General features: G+C 40.3%; 1 protein-coding gene across 2 annotated transcripts in view; it reads right to left on the bottom strand.

The window, feature by feature from the left end:
* The window catches only part of nubp1 (nucleotide binding protein 1 (MinD homolog, E. coli)), a 62,790-nt gene that overhangs the window by 12,945 nt on the left and 28,584 nt on the right, over nucleotides 1–21,261 (bottom strand). For both annotated transcript variants that reach the window (XM_063059213.1, XM_063059212.1), the window contains exons 4-7: nucleotides 17,028–17,096; nucleotides 4,862–4,894; nucleotides 3,224–3,314; nucleotides 881–1,035 (exon numbers count right to left, since the gene is read on the bottom strand). In XM_063059213.1, the coding sequence (XP_062915283.1) occupies nucleotides 881–1,035; nucleotides 3,224–3,314; nucleotides 4,862–4,894; nucleotides 17,028–17,096 (348 nt within the window). The remainder of the gene's footprint in view (nucleotides 1–880; nucleotides 1,036–3,223; nucleotides 3,315–4,861; nucleotides 4,895–17,027; nucleotides 17,097–21,261) is intronic.

Consider the following 21,261-nt stretch of genomic DNA (forward strand, 5'->3'; position numbering starts at 1 on the left):
AGTGAAGAAGCTCCTCCTCACGTTCCCCTTAAACATTTCACCTTTCACCCTTAACCCATGATATTTAGTTGTAGTCTCATCCAACCTCAGTGGAAAAAGCCAGCTTGCATTTACTCTATCTATACCACTCATAATTTTGTATACCTCTATAAAAGCTCCCCTCATTCTCCTGTGCTCTAGGGAGTAAAATCCTAACCTGTTCAGCCTTTCCCCAAAACTCAGGTCCTCAAGTCCTAGCAACATAATTGTAACTTTTCTCTTCTGTCTTATTTACATCTTTCCTGTAGGTAGGTGACCATACCCCAAATTAGGCCTCACCAATGTTTTATACAACTTCAAAAATAACATCCCAATTCCTGTACTCAATACATTGATTTATGAAGGCCAGTGTGCCAAACTCTTCCTTTATGACCCGATCAACCCGTGACACCACTTTCAAAGAACTATAGATATGTATTTCCAGATCCCTCCGTTCTACCACACTCCTCAGTGCCCTACCACTCATCGGGTAAGACCTACCCTGGCTGGTCCTCCCAAAATGCAATACCTCACATTTGTCAGAATTAAATTCCATCTACCGTATTTCAGCCCATTTTTCCAGCTGGTCCAGATCCCGCTGCAAGCTTTGAGTCTTCCTCAGTGTCCTTTTTTTCCGGCTCCACATTTATATTACACTCTGATTTTCCTGAGGACTAATTTTGTCCCTTGCTAACCTTACGCTCCTATACACACCCAATTTGAATTAACATAAATAAAACTACTCAAGGAAATTGCACCAGTTTTCAATGCCCACATTTTTTCCTGTGTTGCCCGAGCAATTAAGATTTAATGCCTGAACAATTCTGGAAGGTAGGCACTATCTTTACACAATACAGCCAACCTGAGGAGTGGTGATGATCACAGCTCCATCGACTTCCGTGGCACTCAGGTACTGTACGATAGACAGATGCTCATCTGAGGTACCAGGTGGTGTATCAACAATCAGGTAGTCCACTTCTCCCCAGTCCACATCTCGCAAAAATTGTTTGATCAGACCTTAAAGAAGCCAATCACATTTAGACAATAAGTGTTTGATTAAGGAGGGAAATAGAATATTTTTATCGACAAACTGTTGAACAGCAAGGCAAAGTGAATCACTGTGACTATTAGATTCCTCACAAGCCTGCTCTCTCAAATATAAACCACTGAACTCCCAAGAAACACTTGGCAGTGGCTAGGTGGTTTGCTCACGTAAGGCAGCTAAAGGTCAGTAGGAAAACCATAAAAACACCTGTAACTGCAGCAGAAGTCATGACCATAATTCAGGGAAATCTACATGTAGATTGGGAAAGAAACCTAAAAGAGAGAATATTTCTATGATTTCAATGCAGATTTTAATAACTCTGCGATAAATCAAATGCTTGTTTTTTTATGTCAGATGTTTGCTGCATATGCACAATATGCTACTTTAATACTGAGATCATTGTCTTTTTAAAGCTAGAAGATCTGACTGATTTAAGTATGAGTAACTTGATATTACCAAATTTATTCAATATTTGGTGAGCAAACTTTGCAAACCAGGACATCAAGTCAGTTTCATCTTGCAGCTACTCGCTTTTATTAGGAATCAAATAGCAAGTACAATTGTTTACTTGACCAGTAAAAGGAACAATGTGGAGGGTTTTGAGCACTCTCTTAAAAGGATCAGAGAAAATACAGGAAAAAAAGGTTACACAAGCCAATTTTTTGGGAGAGAGGTTCTTCCACACAGAATGGAAAAGTTAAGGGATGACCAAGTAAATAATTTCTTGAAGAAAGAAGAAAAGGTAAACAGTGTTGGGCTCTCTCTACATTTGGGAAAGATGGTAATGGGTAAGTACAAATTTTAAATAATCAATAACATTACTGAAAATATCGCTTTAACTTAGTTGTTTCCAATTTAGAATCATTTCTCACAAAATGTTAAGGTTAGTTTCTAAGCTGGTTTGAAAACTAGATAATAGCGTAACAAGATAAATGTTTCAGAATATATACAAAGTTTGGAGGATTATGTGATTAGACCAAATGCCTCAGGAATAAAATGATGTCCATGCAGTGTTGTCCATCTCCTGCACTGTAACATCTTGAGTTACCACAAGCAGTACAAGGCTAAAGCTGCAAATGTAGCAATTAGAAGCCATGGCGAACTGATCACATAGGCAAGTTAGAGGAAGTCATGACTATGATGTATTGGGATTTAGTCCGACCACACATTTAATACTACAGAGTCACTGTGGCAAATGGTAGCATTCCAGCCACTGCAAACAAGAACCATGATGCTGATATGAAGTGTCAGTAATTTAAACAGAAATATGAACTCAACAGATACAGCATTGAAAACTCAGAAATTCCTGAAGATACTCATCTATTGTGGTTAGAGAGAAAAGCAGAGTTACTGTTTCAGGTTAATGATGTTATGTCTATTCTAAAAGTATCAGGCTAGTAACAAATGTCAGAATTACCAACAATTCTGCATTTTGCTCTTGGTCTCATGCCTGAAATTACATCAGGAAGCCACAAGTTTGGTAGCTTTTGAAATGATTAACAGTTCCCAGAGACTGGACTGCTTGAAAAAAATCCCATTTCTGATAAGCATAACTTCCAGGTTAACTGAATGCTTAACACACCAGTTATAGTGCATTTCCTGAGCTAAAAATACGAGCCCTCAGTATGTGCAAAGTTAATTTTCTGCGTAAATTCTCAATGCCACAAATGTAATGGGTTTAAAAAGAGGGTTGAACAGTTCTTAATCCCAAACTATTGTTTTCTGCCAGTGAATTGAGGAAATTCACCAATGAATCTTTTAAGAAAATTTGATCTTTGGGTTCCCTTCCACTGCTTATCGAGAATGTATCTGATGCCACTCAGTGGGGTTGACAATATTGAAAGTGGATACAACAGCATACTAGAGTTCCTCAATGCTATAGCAACTTGCTTATAAGCAAGAATGAAGACTTACCTTACAACTTCCCTCCATATATGAATTACATATTTTCTTAAGTAAAGATTGGCATATTGCATTACTAATTATTCTGACAGAGGGTTATTTAACTGAAACACAGATGCTGCTTGACGTGTTGAATGTTTCCGGCAGTCTCTGCTTTTATTAAGTAAATTACTCTTGTTTGATACATATTTGGAAATATGTTAGGACTAAGGACATTAGTAAAATCAGAACGGATTAAGTCAACAATAGAACACCAACCATTTTTCTTGGGTCCTCTCCAAATGATAGCATCATCAAGACTGCTGAGCAAAAACCCTACCGACATTACACCCAGGTTTTCTTCGACATACTGTGAGAGACAGAAGAGAGAGAACTTCACTGTAAATATTTTCTGCACAGAACTGCTGCTCACTGGATGTTTCTTGTTTTTGCACCGTTCTTTGTAACCTCTAGAGATTATTGTGCATGAAAATACCAGATCAGCAGCCTAAGACTCAAACCTCGCCATCTTGCATCAACAATCATTCCACAGTCAAAGACACTTAGCAAGAAGCAAGAATGAAGACTTACCTCACAACTTCCTTCCATATACGGATCATACATTTTCTTACGTAAACATTGGCATATTGCATTACTAATTATTCTAACAAAGGGTTATTTAACTGAAACACAGATGCTGCCTGACATGTTGAACATTTCAACATTGATTTCTCAAACTTTTGGTAACTGTCTTCCAAACCACCTTCACCATTCCAATTTCCGTTTCCCTCTCTCACCTCAACTACTTTCCTACCCATCACCTCCCTCTTGTGCTCCTTCCCTTTCCCTTTCTTCCATGGTCTTCTACCCTCTCCTATCAGATTCCCCCTTCTCCAGCCCTTTATCTCTTTCACCTATCAACTTCCCAGCTCCTTACTTCACTCCTCCCCCTCTCCTGGTTTCACCTATCACCTACCACCTTGTACTTCATCCTCCTCTCCCCCCACCTTCTTACTCCAACTTCTCATCTTTTCTTTTCCCAGTACTGATGAAGGGTCTTGGCCCAAAGCATTTGCTATTTACTTTCTCCATCGATGCTCCCTGGCCTGCTGAGTTCCTCCAGCATTTTGTGTGGCTGTTCCTCAGATCACATTTCTTCCACATTCTGATGTTCATTCTAACCAACAAATGAACTTCTTGAATATATCAGCCTGCCTTTTTTTCCACTGAGTTGTTACCACATGGTTGGCTGATTAGATATTTCCAATAAGGAGCAAGAGTACAGGTGTACCTAATAAAGTGGCCACTGCGTGCAGAGCTTGTGTGGGTGCATGTATTCAAAGCAAATGAGCTTCAATAAATCAGAAAGGAAGGTGGCTAATGATCCCTCTGGGAACCTTGACTCATTTAGAAATTCTCTAAACTGCATTGATGATTTTAATTGAAAATGTCACCAGTATTGTAGATGCCATTGGTCTTTAACCAGAATCGGCATCAAGTGCCTTAAGACTCCCTTTTAGAGTATCAAACTGTAAGCAAGCAAAAACTCTCATCTTTTCTGAGCATGATGTTTTCCCAGTCTTCCACATCCTGTGCTGAACAGCATAACCAACTAAATGTGAACCTACCGTCAATCAATAGATTTGTGCTACTGAGCTACAATGACATTAACTCTTTAGCAGACGCAGTGACTAATAAGAAGGGAGTTCTAAGAACTTCTGGTTCCTTTGATCATAAGCATGTTGCACATTTAGAGACTGGATGATTATATGTTTAATCAGCTGAACTTTGCTCTTTCATCCATTGTATCAGGGGATTTGTCCTTTCACGCACCTTTATCAAGAGCTTTCCCCTTTCAACCTGTTGCATCAGATACACTGTAGATACACCTAGTCTTTAAAATCAGAAAATACATACCACAGGAGACCATCCTGACCCACTCTGGTGTACCTATAAGAGAACACAGAACAAGTAAGTTTAATTACTTACTTTTAAGTCACTGGGACTGATGTTCTGGGATAAATTTATATATTTTTAAAAGTTTGGGTCCAAACTGGAAAGAATTCATGATAGCCAAGTCTGTCCTTTGGACTTCTGAATAAACTGCTACGTATTTAAACAAGCTGTCACTAATGGTTTCTACTCTTTGCATGTGAGTGATACCAAAAAAGGAACACATTGATCATTCGTAATGGTCCTGAGATGGAGGCAGAATCAGCAAGGCAAATTCTGAGACTATTTTAAATCACTGGTGGTGTTACAACCTGACCCAACAACAATGAGGCAAGGTGGTAAATGTCCCATAATGTTGGTATTTAACTTCGGGAGGAAATCAGATTATGTGAGTCTTATGCCCATTGTGATTGCCTCTCAAAACAGGCAAGATGTTAGTGAGTCGAAGTTTACATAAGTGACTAGGCTATGAATGAAAGTGGTGTCTCAGGAAGACAGGGTGGAGGAGAAGGCATCTGGCATGCTAGCCTTCAACAGTTAGAGCTTTGAATATAAGAGTTAGTATTTTATACTGTATTGTACAACGCAATACTAAGGCCACCCTGGAATAACTGCAGTTTGAGTAAAGTTGGATTTCTTAGTGTAGAGTTTTGGTTAGCTTGTTGTAGGAAAAATGTTATCAAGCAATGAACAGTGAAAGGAAGATTGAAGATAATGTTGCAAGGATTCAAAGGGCTGACCTTGTAGAAGTGTATTAAATCATGATGGACATAGATAGGGTGAATGCACACTGTCTTTTCCCCAGCAAAAAGGAATCAAAAACTAGAAGGTGTAAGTTTTGAGGCAGAATAACAAACAGAATGCTAGATTAAATTTATTCATCAATTAAGTTCAAATCTTCCAGATGTCAAGCTGCATAGGAGATCTTGTGGTCTGGGCTATCTATGGTACCTTTCTGTAAGGCAATAGACTGGTTTTCTCCAGCTCTTACTGCAAGGATCAACTTGGTAAATATGAAGTCTCAAAAAGATGAGTGAGATAGCACCTAGCAGAGCATAATGCAAAATTGAAGGGAACAGAAATCACAGAACTAGAAAAAGATTATTTTTATTTAGTTACGGATACAGCATGGTAACAGGTCCTTCAGGCCCAATTACACCCGTGTGACCAATTAACCCACTAACCCATGTCTTTGCAATGTGGGAGGAAACCAGAGCACCTGGAGGAAATCCACACGGTCATGGAGAGAATGTACAAACTCCTTACAGACAGTGGTGGGAATTGAACAAGGCTGCTGGGACTGTAAAGCGTTATGCTAACCGGTATGCTACCATGTTGCCCCAATAAACATTTTCAAATATTTCAAAATATGTTCATTTTCACTAAACCTTGGGATCAGAAACACAAACTGAAATCAAAAACAAGCACCAGAAAGCATTACCTTACTCAGCATGTGATCATCAGTTAAAATGTTACCAAAAAAGGTAGTTAAAAACCAAATAATTTATTTAGGGCTCAGCACAGCAAACTCTCTAATGGGGAGAAGGAAGTATTGATTCTCTGAAGGGGTAAATTTGAAGAGGAAGCAGAACATTTCAAAAATTCACCTACTTGTCACTGGTAATGTGGGCATTCTTTGTTAATTTCCTTTGCGCCTAAGATGGTGGAGGTGAGCCACTCTCCTGAGTCATCATTGTTTGTGTTGTAAACTTACTGATTGGAGATTCAGGATATAACAACATCAAGGGAATGGCAATGGGCTTCTACGTTGAAATAGTCGAAGGAAAACATGCAGGTAATGACATTGCTGTTGTCTTGCTGCCTTGGTCTTAGAAGTTGCAGTTTTGGAAGGCATTGTCAAAATGGGTTTGGTTTATAATGCATCTTGCAAAGGATACAAACTGCAGCCATGTTGCGTTGTTGATGCACAAGGTGCCATTAGCTAGCTATATCGTTCTCGATATCATTGGGTTTTCTGAGCTTTTCAGAAGTCTAGTGTCAGGCAAACGGTTGACATGGCTTGCCCATTAAAGCTGGCTGAGGGTGGAATAAGTGCCTCACTTTCAGGGTGTTGGTCTGGGACAGGACAACTTATTCTGCTAGTACAGGATATGAAAGATTTCACACAGAGTGTTGCAGGAACTTTTCCAATGTTTTAAAGTGCTTGCTGTAGATAAGCTATGCTTCAAAAGCATGCAGGAAGGCGGGATCATTGGTGCGCGGTAGATCACAAGCTTCATGTCAGGTTTGAGGTGTTGATCTTAAACACTCTTTTCCTCAGATGGCCAGAGGCTGTGTAGGTGAACTGGCCATGAAGGTGAATTCCATCTTACTCTTTATTGTCACTGATATTATTTGTTTGTTAAATTTGGACACTGCTGGTAGGGCCAATATTTTTTGCTCATCCTTAATTGCCCTAGAAGATGCTCATGCAGCCAAGATATTCATATGGCAGGTCTAGCTGAGCTTCTGGTCAGTGGTGACTTCAACATAACGATGGTGGGGGATTTTAGGATAGTGATGTATTCCACTTGAAGGGTAGAGATCTAGACTGCCTTGCTTTGGAGATGGTCATTTCCTGGAATCTCTGTGGCAGAAATATTACATACCAATGATCAGTCTATATGTGAATGCTGTCTATGTTTTGATGCATGCAGGAATGGACTGCATCATTTGCTGAGGAGTTGCAAGTGGAATTAAACTATGTGCAATCATCTGTGAAGCCTAAGCCCACATCTGACCTTAAAGGTGGAAGGAAGATCATTGATAGAGCATCTGTAGATGGTTAGGCCTGCGCCACTGTCTGAGGAACTCCTGCAGTGATTGGCTGGGCTTGAGGTGACGAATGTCTGACAACTACAACCGTCACCCTTTATGCAAGGCGTGCTTTCTTCTTGTCCACCAATGTGTGATAAGTTTGAACCTTGTTGTCAAACTTCTGTAATAAATAGACTCGTGCCCTCAGATCTGTGATAAAATACCAAACATTCTCTTAGATCTCAGTGATAAATGCAATAAGGTGCCTTGGCTTTCAGTGATAAATACCAAACTGTTATAGATCCTAAGATCACAGCTTGCATGCCATGAGGATGAAGATGCAAGATGCAGACGAATCTCTGTAGGCAGCCAAGGGCAAGAAAGATGTTTCAGTCATAGGCTATCGTGAGTTAAGGATCTGGGGGCCAGTGCAGAAACCTGGCCACCCATGATCTTAGTGAGTGGCAGAGCTGGCATCTGGGGGGTGAACGACTGGCACCTGAATGTGAATGGCTGGCAGCTGCTTCTAGTTCTTTAGCACCGACGCCACTTGCTGCAATAACTCAGTAGCAGCGCACAACTTTAATATTCAACAGGTCCAAAGGAACTCAAGTGCCAAGTCTTGGAGAAGGGTCTTGGCCCAAAACATCAACCGTTTATTCACTTCCATAGATGTTACCTGACCTGCTGAGTTCTTCCAGCATTATGTGTGTGTTGCTTCAGTGTCAAGTTATCGGTCATTTGGAGCTGTGAACTTAGTTAGTTGAAAATGCTTCAACTAGGTTTCCGTAAACTGTTTATAAAGAGAAGTGAAAGAAACTTTGTTCTCCTGCATTTCGCTGATGTGATACTCGCACTTTACAGATAAAATTACCTTTTGTATTGAATCAGAATCAAATTTAGTATCACCAGCATGTATCATGAAATTTGTTAACTTAATCAGGCAAATTGCTAACTATCATAACAGATCCCGTTTTGTCTAAATGCATTCTTCTTATTTGATACCTAACCTTCTTCACTCCCTAACGCAGTGATCCGATCCTTCCTATATGCTTCAGTGACCAATTATTCCTTGATCTCTGCCGAGGCAGCCAAATGGACCAAGTAACACCAATGAAACTAGTCACTCATTGTTTCTCCTACATGGTCCTTTGGCAGCAAGTATGCAAAAATGCAGCACGAAACCTCACACAAAAGTTGGAAGCGCCAGGTTTTTTCTTCACTCTTTGGTGAGTTGGTGAAGGGGGTGCTTTTGGTTTGTAAGAAGGAAATAGGCCAGAGTTCTTGTTCACAAATATGAACCAAAAGCCCCTTCCCAATGAGAGGTGCAACTACAGGAAAGCTGGATAGAACAAAACCATCTATCTGTGATGATTGTCACAAATAATTATCTTTCATGATCCATTAAATAAAAACAGCCACAAGCAAAGAATCAGTGAATGATTATTAACTGCTGGAGGGTGGGGTTGGGGTGGGGGAGGAGGGAGAGAGCTGATCCAGCAAGAGAAGAAAATAGAGGAGGTAGAAATTTAAGTATTTGCTTTGAAGTATTTGCGTGCAGCCTATTCCTTCCTTGACATTATAGTGTTCAACAGCTCTGAAACCCAATACCATTAATGTGAATTAGGTGTAATTAATTTAATTCGTTTGGCGCAGTATTCTGGGCCAAAGGATCCTTTCCTGTGCTGTACTATTTTATATAAATGTATTGTTGAGCTGAAGTTGAATTTGTTTATAGAAAAAAAGCAGAGGAATATAAAAGTTAGAAGAGTAAACCATTCAGCCCCTCATGCCTGCTTCACCATTCAACAAGAGCACAGCTGACTTTTGCAACTGTACTTTCCTGCACTAAGCCCATATCCCTCAATGCAATAAAAAAAACTATTATCTCTTCCTCAAATAGACTCAGTGACCAACATACCCTCTAATATTTTTTTTACAGCTCCATGAACTAACCACTGATCTGTGCAGGAAGTTTTTACACAGCCTGAAAACTGTGCAGCACTTTAATAAAACACTTAAAAGAAAATTCCAGTTGCAAGGCAACAAAGGCTATATGCACGGGAATATTTCAGTTACTGCATGGCCGCAGACTCGCACAGATTAGAGAGAACAGTCTCAGTGACTGAGGTCCCACAAACTACTTGGGTAGAGAATCTCAAAGTCTCAGTTCTTTCTGAAATTTAGCAACTTCTCATTTCTACCCCGACTGGCCAATCCCTTAGCTTATGACTGAGATCACTGTTTCTATATATGTCAGCCAAGGGAAACATTAACTTGGCATCTGTCCTGTCAAGCCCATGAGAATTTTGTACAAGGCCATGAAATCACCTCATTCTCCTAAATTTAGGAGTGATTCCCAATCAGCTTATTCATTCCTCTGCCTCTTCAGGCAGGGCATTCTGACAGAGTGCTTCCTGAACTTTGGATTCTTGTCCTCGAAATGACACTATTCTGAAACATCGACCTCTGCTCATTGATCCTCTCATTCTCAGAGGTTCTCAACCTTTTTTATATTGTAGAAACATAGAAAATAGGTGCAGGAGCAGGCCATTCGGCCCTTCGAGCCTGCACCGCCATTTATTATGATCATGGCTGATCATCCAACTCAGAACCCCGCCCCAGCCTTCCCTCCATACCCCCTGACCCCCATAGCCACAAGGGCCATATCTAACTCCCTCTTAAATATAGCCAATGAACTGGCCTCAACTGTTTCCTGTGGCAGAGAATTCCACAGATTCACCACTCTCTGTGTGAAGAAGTTTTTCCTAATCTCGGTCCTAAAAGGCTTCCCCTCTATCCTCAAACTGTGGCCCCTCGTTCTGGACTTCCCCAACATCGGGAACAATCTTCCTGCGTCTAGCCTGTCCAATCCTTTTAGGATTTTATACGTTTCAATCAGATCCCCCCTCAATCTTCTAAATTCCAACGAGTATAAGCCCAGTTTATCCAGTCTTTCTTCATATGAAAGTCCTGCCATCCCAGGAATTAATCTGGTGAACCTTCTTTGTACTCCCTCTATGGCAAGGATGTCTTTCCTCAGATTAGGGGACCAAAACTGCACACAATACTCCAGGTGTGGTCTCACACCAAGGCCTTGTACAACTGCAGTAGTACCTCCCTGCTCCTGTACTCGAATCCTCTCGCTATAAATGCCAGCATACCATTCGCCTTTTTCACCGCCTGCTGTACCTGCATGCCCACTTTCAATGACTGGTGTATAATGACACCCAGGTCTCATTGCACCTCCCCTTTTCCTAATCGGCCACCATTCAGATAATAATCTGTTTTCCTATTTCTGTCACCAAAGTGGATAACTTCACATTTATCCACATTAAATTGCATCTGCCATGAATTTGCCCACTCACCCAACCTATCCAAGTCACCCTGCATCCTCTTAGCATCCTCCTCACAGCTAACACTGCCACCTAGCTTCGTGTCATCCGCAAACTTGGAGATGCTGCATTTAATTCCCTCATCCAAGTCATTAATATATATTGTAAACAACTGGGGTCCCAGCACTGAGCCTTGCGGTACCCCACTAGTCACCGCCTGCCATTCTGAAAAGGTCCCGTTTATTCCCACTCTTTGCTTCCTGTCTGCTAACCAATTCTCCACCCACATCAATACCTTACCCCCAATACCGTGTGCTTTAAGTTTGCACACTAATCTCCTGTGTGGGACCTTGTCAAAAGCCTTTTGAAAATCCAAATATACCACATCCACTGGTTCTCCCCTATCCACTCTACTAGTTACATCCTCAAAAAATTCTATGAGATTCATCAGACATGATTTTCCTTTCACAAATCCATGCTGACTTTGTCCGATCATTTCACCGCTTTCCAAATGTGCTGTTATCACATTCTTGATAACTGACTCCAGCAGTTTCCCCACCACCGACGTTAGGCTAACCGGTCTATAATTCCCCGGTTTCTCTCTCCCTCCTTTTTTAAAAAGTGGAGTTACATTAGCCACCCTCCAATCCTCAGGAACTAGTCCAGAATCTAATGAGTTTTGAAAAATTATCACTAATGCATCCACTATTTCTTGGGCTACTTCCTTAAGCACTCTGGGATGCAGACCATCTGGCCCTGGGGATTTATCTGCCTTCAATCCCTTCAATTTACCTAACACCACTTCCCTACTAACATGTATTTTGCTCAGTTCCTCCATCTCACTGGACCCTCTGTCCCCTACTATTACTGGAAGATTATTTATGTCCTCCTTAGTGAAGACAGAACCAAAGTAATTATTCAATTGGTCTGCCATGTCCTTGCTCCCCATAATCAATTCACCTGTTTTTGTCTGCAGGGGACCTACATTTGTCTTTATCAGTCTTCTCCTTTTTACATATCTATAAAAGCTTTTACAGTCCGTTTTTATGTTCCCTGCCAGTTTTCTCTCATAATCTTTTTTCCCCTTCCTAATTAAGCCCTTTGTCCTCCTCTGCTGAACTCTGAATTTCTCCCAGTCCTCAGGTGAGCCACTTTCTCTGGCTAATTTGTATGCTTCTTCTTTGGAATTGATACTATCCCTAATTTCTCTTGTCAGCCACGGGTGCACTACCTTCCTTGATTTATTCTTTTGCCAAACTGGGATGAACAATTGTTGTAGTTCATCCATGCAACCTTTAAATGCTTGCCATTGCATATCCACCGTCAATCCTTTAAGTTGCCAGTCTATCTTAGCTAATTCACGTCTCATACCTTCAAAGTTACCCCTCTTTAAGTTCAGAACCTTTGTTTCTGAATTAACTATGTCACTCTCAGAACCTTTGTTTCTGAATTAACTATGTCACTCTGGACCAATACCATTAAGCAAGGGGTCTGGGAACCCCTGCTCTAGTTAGATCCTCTGTGAGTCTACTGGGAAGGTCAAAACCTGGTGTCTAAAGGCCCGAGCCTGTGTCTGCTGGAGGTCTGACCTGGAATTAAAGGACTGTATATGTGCGTGGCTGGGAGGGAGGAACGGAGTTTGTTTATTTTTTTCTGTTGTTGTTTTGTGGCTTCTTGTGTTCTGTGTTGCTCTGCCGAGCGTTGTGGGCATGTTGTGTTGGCGCCAGAACGTGTGGCGACACTCGCACCTCAGGTCTGCTGGTTGTTAACACAAATGACACATTTCACTGTTTCTTTTGATGTACATTACATTAGACAAATACACTTGAGACTTGAATCTTGAGATGTAATTATTTTTCTTTTTTCTTCAAAGCCTCTCATTATCTTGAAATCCTTTCTACATTGCTTTTAAGCAACTTTTTAAAAAGTAGAACATGCTTAACTTTTCCTACCTCTCATCGTTCTCTTCCCTGATAATATCCTCTTCGCACTTTATCTAAATCATATTCCTCTTTTTTGAAGTGTGCAGCCCAGAATTACTTAAAATACTCCAGTTGAAGCCAAACCTGTTTTTATAAATTTGTTTTTATATTCTGTATCTCAAAGTATTGACACCAGGAAACATCTTATCCTCTTGCATTTAAGAAATTATACACATGAACAGCAAGGTGCTTCTGGTAAGATGGCAAAATGCTCGGTTACAGAGACCTCCCTGGGTCCAAACAAAGGTGTAATTCTTCATCCTTTATCATTGCCAGACACTGCTGGTTATCAAGAATATCAAGTACTGCTCGTCTATCCCACTAGTGAGTTGCTCGATAGTGGTGGAGCTGGACTTGTTGCTCACCCTGTTGCAGACTCGGGGAAAAACGTGTGAGAGATGGTGCACAGTCCAACAAACTGTGGAAATGATTGGTTTGGATTCTTTTACAGAGATCACAAGATCCTGCTGGATATTGGTAATGTAGAACAGCAGTCCCCAACCACCGGGCTGCGAAGCATGTGCTACCGGGCCGTGAGGAAACGATATGAGTCAGCTGCACCTTTCCTCATTCCCTGTCACGCACTGTTGAACTTGAACATAGGGTTGCCAACTGTCCCGTTATTTGTCGGGACATCCCGTATATTGGGCTAAATTGGTTTGTTCCATATGGGACCACTGTTGTCCCGTATTTCCCCTGCTAAGGTAGAGTGTTCCTATGAAACCTTTCGTGCTGAAATGGCGTAAAGCAAAGAAGCAATTACCATTAATTTATATGGGAAAAATTTTTGTGTTCCCAGACCCAAAAAATAACCTAGCAAATCATACCAAATAACACATAAAACCTAAAATAACACTAACATATTGTAAAAGCAGGAATGATATAAATACACCTATATAAGGTAGAAATAATGTATGTACAGTATAGTCGGGAAGATTAAGCCAAAACCGATTTGTGGAAAAAAATCAGCACATGCACATCACGCATGCGCACACAGGTGCCCGCGCAAGGCTTCATGGTCATGATAGTCTTTCTCGGGGAAAACACAAGTGTCCCATATTTGACTGCTACTTTTGTCCCTTATTTGGGAGTGAGAAAGTTGGCAACCCTCACTGTAAAAGACACGTTGAGGTGAGTTTAACCCTACTTGAACACCCTACTCCCCCAAGTCGGCCGATCCGCAAGACCGGTCCGCGGTGCAGAAAAGGTTGGGGACCCTTGATGTGGAATACAATGAGTCCGATTCACTGGTTCATTGATGAGACCGTTGGCGAGGGAACTGTGTGCCCTCTGTTATGGCGCAGACAAGGCCCTATGCCTCAAGGTCTCCATATTCAGCCATCAGAGAAGGAGGTGCCAGATCTGGTCATGTGCTGTTGGATTTCGAGCTGGGTTGGGCGCTGGCTCCTTTCTTTGGTAAAACTCTCCAGTGCTTGCTCATCAGAAGACAAGCCGGACTGCATTCATCTGTGGCTGAACTTGTGTGAGATGAGGGACTGCTGCAACCTTGTTGTAGCAGAAAAGTGGCTCCATGACAACATCCATGCACCATCAATCTACAAGCCATTACACTCATGGACTTGGGATATATTATTATTATTTTTTGTAACAGTATGTTTTTCTGCTATTGTAATTATACATGTGCTATATGTGCTGGGTGCTTTGTGTGACTGTTGGTACTGTGTTTTGCACCTTGGCCTCAGAGGAACATTGTTTTGCTTGGCTATATTCATGTGCATAGTCGAATGACAATTAAATTTGAACAAAGTGTCTTAGCTTATTTAAACTTTTCAAATATGCATCATTTCTAGTTTACGTTTCTTTCATTGTCATCTTTCTTGGAATAGAGCTTTATCTGTCTTGCTGTTTTCCATTTCACCACCCTGTCAATGTTGTCTTGAAGTCCATAATTACCCTCATCCACTTAGTGAAGTTTTGTATCAACTACTATTTATATGGTTAATTGCTAAGCCCAAGTCTGTCCCTATATAAATATCTCAAAGGATTATGGATTTACAAATGACCACTGAGATAATAAAAAAAACTATAAACTTCCTGTCAGTGAGAAAAACATCCACATATCATCCAAACAATGTCAGTTCTGTATCCATATTGATATTTACCCTTTAAACACAGTGATTTCCTGTGTGGCATTTTGTCAAATGCTATCTGAATCTACATATATCTTACATGCACCTCTTCACTACATTGATTGGCTTCTTTGCATTCTAATTAGTCTAGCACGGTTTGCCTAGCACTCATGATTAACCCATGCCCTTTCTGACAAAGTTTATTTTGTCCCCTGTTGTGGTCTCACTAAATTCCCCATCAATGAAGTTAGGCTGACTGTCCTATACTTTCCACTCCTTTTCCTTGAAAACAATTATAATATTACCAATTCTCTAGCCTCTGACATTACTACAATTCAATAGGGATTACAAAAATATACAGTGCCTCTACTATTTTGTATTTTGCTTCTGTACACGGTGTGGATCAGATGACTTAGCAACTTTCAATGGTGCTGACTTTTCAGAACTTCCCTTTATCTATTAATGTTCTTTCCCTAATGTCCTTTTCATTCTCGTTTGTGAAGATATAAAGTACGTTGAATCAAAGTCTAAGTAAATTTCTTATCAATGTATGTGTATGTCAGCATATACCTGAGATTCATATGCTTGCAGGCATTTACAGGAAAATAAAGAAATACAATAGAATTAATGAAAAGAAATAATCACAAAAACTGACAAAAAAAATGTGCAAAAGAAGACAAATTATACAAATTAATATTGGGAAAAAAAACTGAGAACATGAATTTGCAGAGTCTGTAAGTTCTGAAATCAGATCAGAGTTGAAGTGAGTGAAGTTCTCCACAGTGGCTGAGGAGCCTGATGGCTGCAGGGTAGTGCCTGTTTCTGAACCTGGTGGTGTGGGACCTAAGGCTCCTATACCATTTGCTCAATGGAAGAGAGCACGGCCTGAATGGTGGGGGTCCTTGATGATGGATGCTGCCTTCTTGTGGCAGTGCTGCTTCTTTGCCTGAGACTGACTGGGTTCTATCCACCACTTTATGTAGACCTTTCTGTTCCTGGACATTGGTGTTTCTATACCAGACCATGATGCAACCCGTCGGGATACCCTCCATTGTGCATCTCTAGAAGGTTGTCAAAGTTTAAGTTGACATGCTAAATCTACACAAACTTCTAGTAAAGTAGAAGCAGGGTCGTGCCTTCCTTGTGATCACACTTACATTCTGGTCCCAAGACAGATCCTCTGATACGATAACACCAAGGAATTTAAAGTTACTGGTGCTCCCGAATTCAATTCTCCTAATGAAGACTGGCTGATGAACATCTTATTTCTTACTCCTGTAATTGATAATCATCTCTTTGGTTTTGCTGACGTAGAGTGAAAGGTCGTTGTTGTGGCCCTATTGAACCAGATTTTTAATCTCCCCCCTACATGCTGATTTGTCACCACCTTTGATTCGGTCAAGTTGATAAGGTTCAATTAGCAAATCACCCACTACATTATTTCAGAAGCGCATCCACTTCGGGACACTTATGAATTCGCGATCAGTACTAAATGAGTGTGAGGGTTTCATTTAGAGCGTGGGTTCTCAACCTCGAGTTCATGGACCCCTCGGTTAATGGTACGTGTCCTTGTTTTAGAGCCTTTGTCTGCTCAATACAAACTACTACATCCTTGTCCAAACATGCTAAAAGAGCTTCCCACAAAAATAAATTCACTTTTAATCAATTCACTCCTTTTGCTACACATCAACCCAAACTGACCTAAGCCCAGTTACTGAGTCTTCAGGGTAATTTAATAACATACTTAGAAAGTAAAAGTAGATTGGGTTAATTAAACTATTTTTTACAGTAACTTTAATTCGCTGGGATCATTATTGCAGTAACACACTGTTAAGGAAAGAACGTGTTCAAAAGTCTAGCGCTATTTAACTAGTAATTACCACTAGAATTTTTAGAGGCTGTGAAGTTGGATTAATGTGGATTAGAATATGTTCAACTGCTCACAACTATGAAAATTCATTCTTACCTGTTCACCTTCTACTCCCATCATTTTTGGAATTGATGGACCACAAATATCAACATCTAGAAGAGCAATCTGCCAAATAAAAGATGCAGGAATGTAAATCATAAAGTGGGTATCTTAGAATCTCCAAGAACAGAATTACTTTAACATGCCAATGCAGTATTGTTTGTTCTGTAGTTACAAGTATAATCACATTATCGTTGGATTGAATAACATTGTGCAGGATTGCTGGAATGCAGACAAATCAAAGTGAAAACTTTCCAATTTTTAATTCTCCTCCTCTCTCCCACTCAAATTGGGAATCTCTTAAAATCCTCGTTAGGATGTGTACCTGGGTTGTGATTTACTCAGTGAAGAAAAACGAACCACAAAACATTTCCATGTAACTTGTCATTTCCACTCACCTCAGCCTCAACTCTCAGGATAAGCCATGCATTAATTATTCAACATCAATAATGATAGGTGTAAATTATCCCATTACTTTATTACTGTAAAGGAAAATGAGAAAAGAAATCTACCATTCTTCAAGAAGTCTACAAATCATTCCCATAAAGAATTTGAACAACAGATGGCGCTGGCAACACCCAGGTGCCATGAGACATTTTACTTGAAGTACTTGTCAAGAATCATAAAATGGGCTCCTTTTCCATCTTATGCAGAACATGTACAAACAGAACCACTGTCGTACTAGGTTTCAATCATTATACACGGCGCCATTTTACAAGACAATCCCGTATGTCCCTGTCAAAGGCTCTTGTGTTCACCCTCAAGGCTTAATAGTTAAAAGATAAGGAAACCCTTTAAAAAAGTCAATTTTCCAGATCAAATAAGAATATTTGGAGGTTATTAAAATGTCAATAGTGATCAGAATAAGTCCTTTATTAACTCTGATTACAAAGCACTTAAATAAGTTTGCAACAGAAAGCCAGACACTTCCCTTCCAGTTGGTGTAGCCAACAGTCTTCTCTAAGTCTAGCTCAACAACCATTGACAGATCCAGCACGGTAACAGGCACTTTCCGACCCAATGAGCCCAATTACACCTCTGTGACCAATCTATTGGAATGTGGGAGGAAACTGGAGCAGCTGGAGGAAACACACGTGGTTGCAGGGAGAACGTACAGACAGCAGCAGGATATTGAACCCAGGCTGCTGGCGCTGTAATAGTGGGGCATCTACAGCTCTGAACGTCAAATCTCAATGGGGGAGAAGAGAAAACAGAGCAGGGTTCCTGCTCTTCTGTTCTAATGTGTGCAGTAAAGGGTGTTGAGTGAGACTGTGTGGTTTGGACAACAGATGGCGCTGACTGCTTCAGGATAGTGCTGGCATTTTATCTGAATAGCCCACTTGTATGTAACGAGCATGCCTGAAAAGTGTTCAAGTGATTCAAAGCAGTTCTATTTGTCCAAGGATTATGTTTCAGGGTTCACCTAGCTGCAGCTGTTAATATATTTTTTCTCTCTCCCAGACCGATGACAAGGGTTTTGTGTGAATAAACAAATAAAGATTAAAAACACACCCACCAAAAATATTCCTATTTACGTGTTGTTACAAGACACCGCAATATTAGAGGTAGAAAGATAACACAGCTGAATAAAGGGTGTGTCATCCTTAAAACAAAACAAAGCTGAGGGTTAATTTGTCAACCTATATCCATGGCAACAAAATGGGAAGGAGTTTTTGCAGATAGTATTTCCTAATGAAATATTTCCCTGTTTCAGGCTTCAGTGATTCATTGTTTTCTAAAGATAAACTATTAGGAGAAACTTTCAGCACCAGCGTGACACCCATTCTGACAACTAGTCAAGTGACAGCGATGCCACTCAGCCAACAAAGCCACAAACTACGTCAGTACATGCTTTATTGAAGGAATGGAAACTCCCTATCTTGGTCTTTCCTGCTCACTGATGCAAGGTTGCAAGACATGAAAAAGATTTTTTTTTAAAACTGCATTGAATAAAACCATTTTATTTTCTGGGAATGTCCCGTTATCAAAGACTATTGAGGTGGGATGCACAATGCCCTACAAGACATCTTTAAATGTGAAATACCCTTAGAAAGGAAGACCATATATTTTGGGTATATACCTTAAGAATGGTTGAAAAGAGAGAAATATTTAATGAATATACTGCTGGTGGCTGGTAAAAAGACCCTTACCAGGAAATGTTTATCACAGGAGAGCCCAACTTTAAATGTATGGATGGAAATTACAATGGACATTTACAAAATGGAGATGATAACAGCATCCGTTAATCATAAGTTGGAACAATTTGATTCCTACTGGGAAAAATGGTTTAACTACATAACACCTCATAGGCCTGATTTTATTCTCACAAGTCAATGAATATGTTGTAAAAAAAAGATCACCCCCTACTTGGTACATAGTTTTCTTCTTTTGATTGTTCTTTCTTTCCTCTCCTTTCTATAAGTGTATATATACCTCAGATAAATATTATGTGGAGATTTGTGACAAATATGACTATATATATGTACAGTATCTGAAATACATCTTATGGAAAGTTTTGATTGATGATGAACTTCAATAAAAAGATTATAATTGGAGTATTGGATAAGAGGCAGAGGAATGAGATGGCAAGAGGAATTAAGGTTGTCAAGGTCTTTTTCCTTGGAGAAATAGATTCAAATCCAGATTAATTTCAGAGAATGGTAGTTGCTTTCTTTTGGCAGTTGTCAGCACCCTTCCTATAGACCAAAACAAAAATTGTGTTCAGTTTTGGTCACCAAATTACAGGAAGGATATAAATAAGGTTGAAAGAGTGCAGAGAAGGTTTACAAGGATGTTGCTGGGACTTGAGAAACTCAGTTACAGAGAAAGGTTGAATAGGTTAGGACTTTATTCCCTGGAGCGTAGAAGAATGAGGGGAGATTTGATAGAGGTATATAAAATTATGATGGGTATAGATAGAGTGAATGCAAGCAGGCTTTTTCCACTGAGGCAAGGGGAGAAAAAAACCAGAGGACATGGGTTAAGGGTGAGGGGGGAAAAGTTTAAAGGGAACATTAGGGGGGGCTTCTTCACACAGAGAGTGGTGGGAGTATGGAATGAGCTGCCAAACGAGGTGGTAAATGCGGGTTCTTTTCTAACATTTAAAAATAAATTGGACAGATACATGGATGGGAGGTGTATGGAGGGATATGGTCCATGTGCAGGTCAGTGGGACTAGGCAGAAAATGGTTCGGCACAGCCAAGAAGGGCCAAAAGGCCGTTTCTGTGCTGTAGTTTCTATGGTTCTATGGTAAAAAATAAATTACAAAAAAACTGTGTTCAATAAACATTCTTCAAATTTCATGGCATCCAACTGAAACTAAACTCTATTTAATATTACATTATAATTGGGGTATTGGATAATAGGCAGAGGAATGAGATGGCAAGAGGAATTAAGGTTGTCAAGGTCTTTTTCCTTGGAGAAATAGATTCAAATCCAGATTAATTTCAGAGAATGGTAGTTGCTTTCTTTTGGCAGTTGTCAAGACCCTTCCTATAGACCAAGACAAAAATCAACATCAAGTTTTTGCCACGTGCATGAGTTTGATGATAAATGTTGCTTTCCTGAGACAGCGCCTCATTTCATTACAACCTTTGGTGGGGAGAAATGTGCCAGTGACGTATTGGGCAGGGTCCACTACTCTCTGCAGCTCATGTTCCTGCCCATTTGAATTGAACCAGTGCAACCAGTCAGGATACTTTCGACTGTAGAAGCTTGTTCGAGTGTTTAGTGACATGCTGGACTATCATAACTTTTTGAGAGAGAAAAGACGCTGACATGCCTTCCTTATGATTATGCCTGTGTGCTGGGCCTAGGACAGGGATGTTAAAGTGCTGTAGCCTGGTGCACATTGGCCCTCCTTCCCTTCCTAAAGTCAACAATCAGTCTTTGGTTTCTGTCCTTGTTGCGGCACCACTCAGCCAGGTGTCCTTTTTCACTCCTGTATGTGGGTCTTATCACCACCAGTGATTCATCCAACACCACCAGCTTCCACAGTCACACACTCCATGTTCAGATTTGTTTTTCTTGAGACTCAAGTCTCCTTTGACATATCACAAGAACAGCAAAGAGGAATATTTAAAACTGAAAGCATTCAACATTTTGTTTTCTAACTAACTTCAAGGTACTCAATTAATCAGATTCTATCCTATGATTTCCATCCACCTTTTGGTTCATTAGTTTTATCAATTAGTCTACTAATGGTTTTCAAAATATAAAACAAAATAAACA

Source organism: Mobula hypostoma, chromosome 9, assembly GCF_963921235.1.
Source record: "Mobula hypostoma chromosome 9, sMobHyp1.1, whole genome shotgun sequence".
Taxonomy (NCBI): Eukaryota; Metazoa; Chordata; class Chondrichthyes; order Myliobatiformes; family Myliobatidae; genus Mobula; species Mobula hypostoma.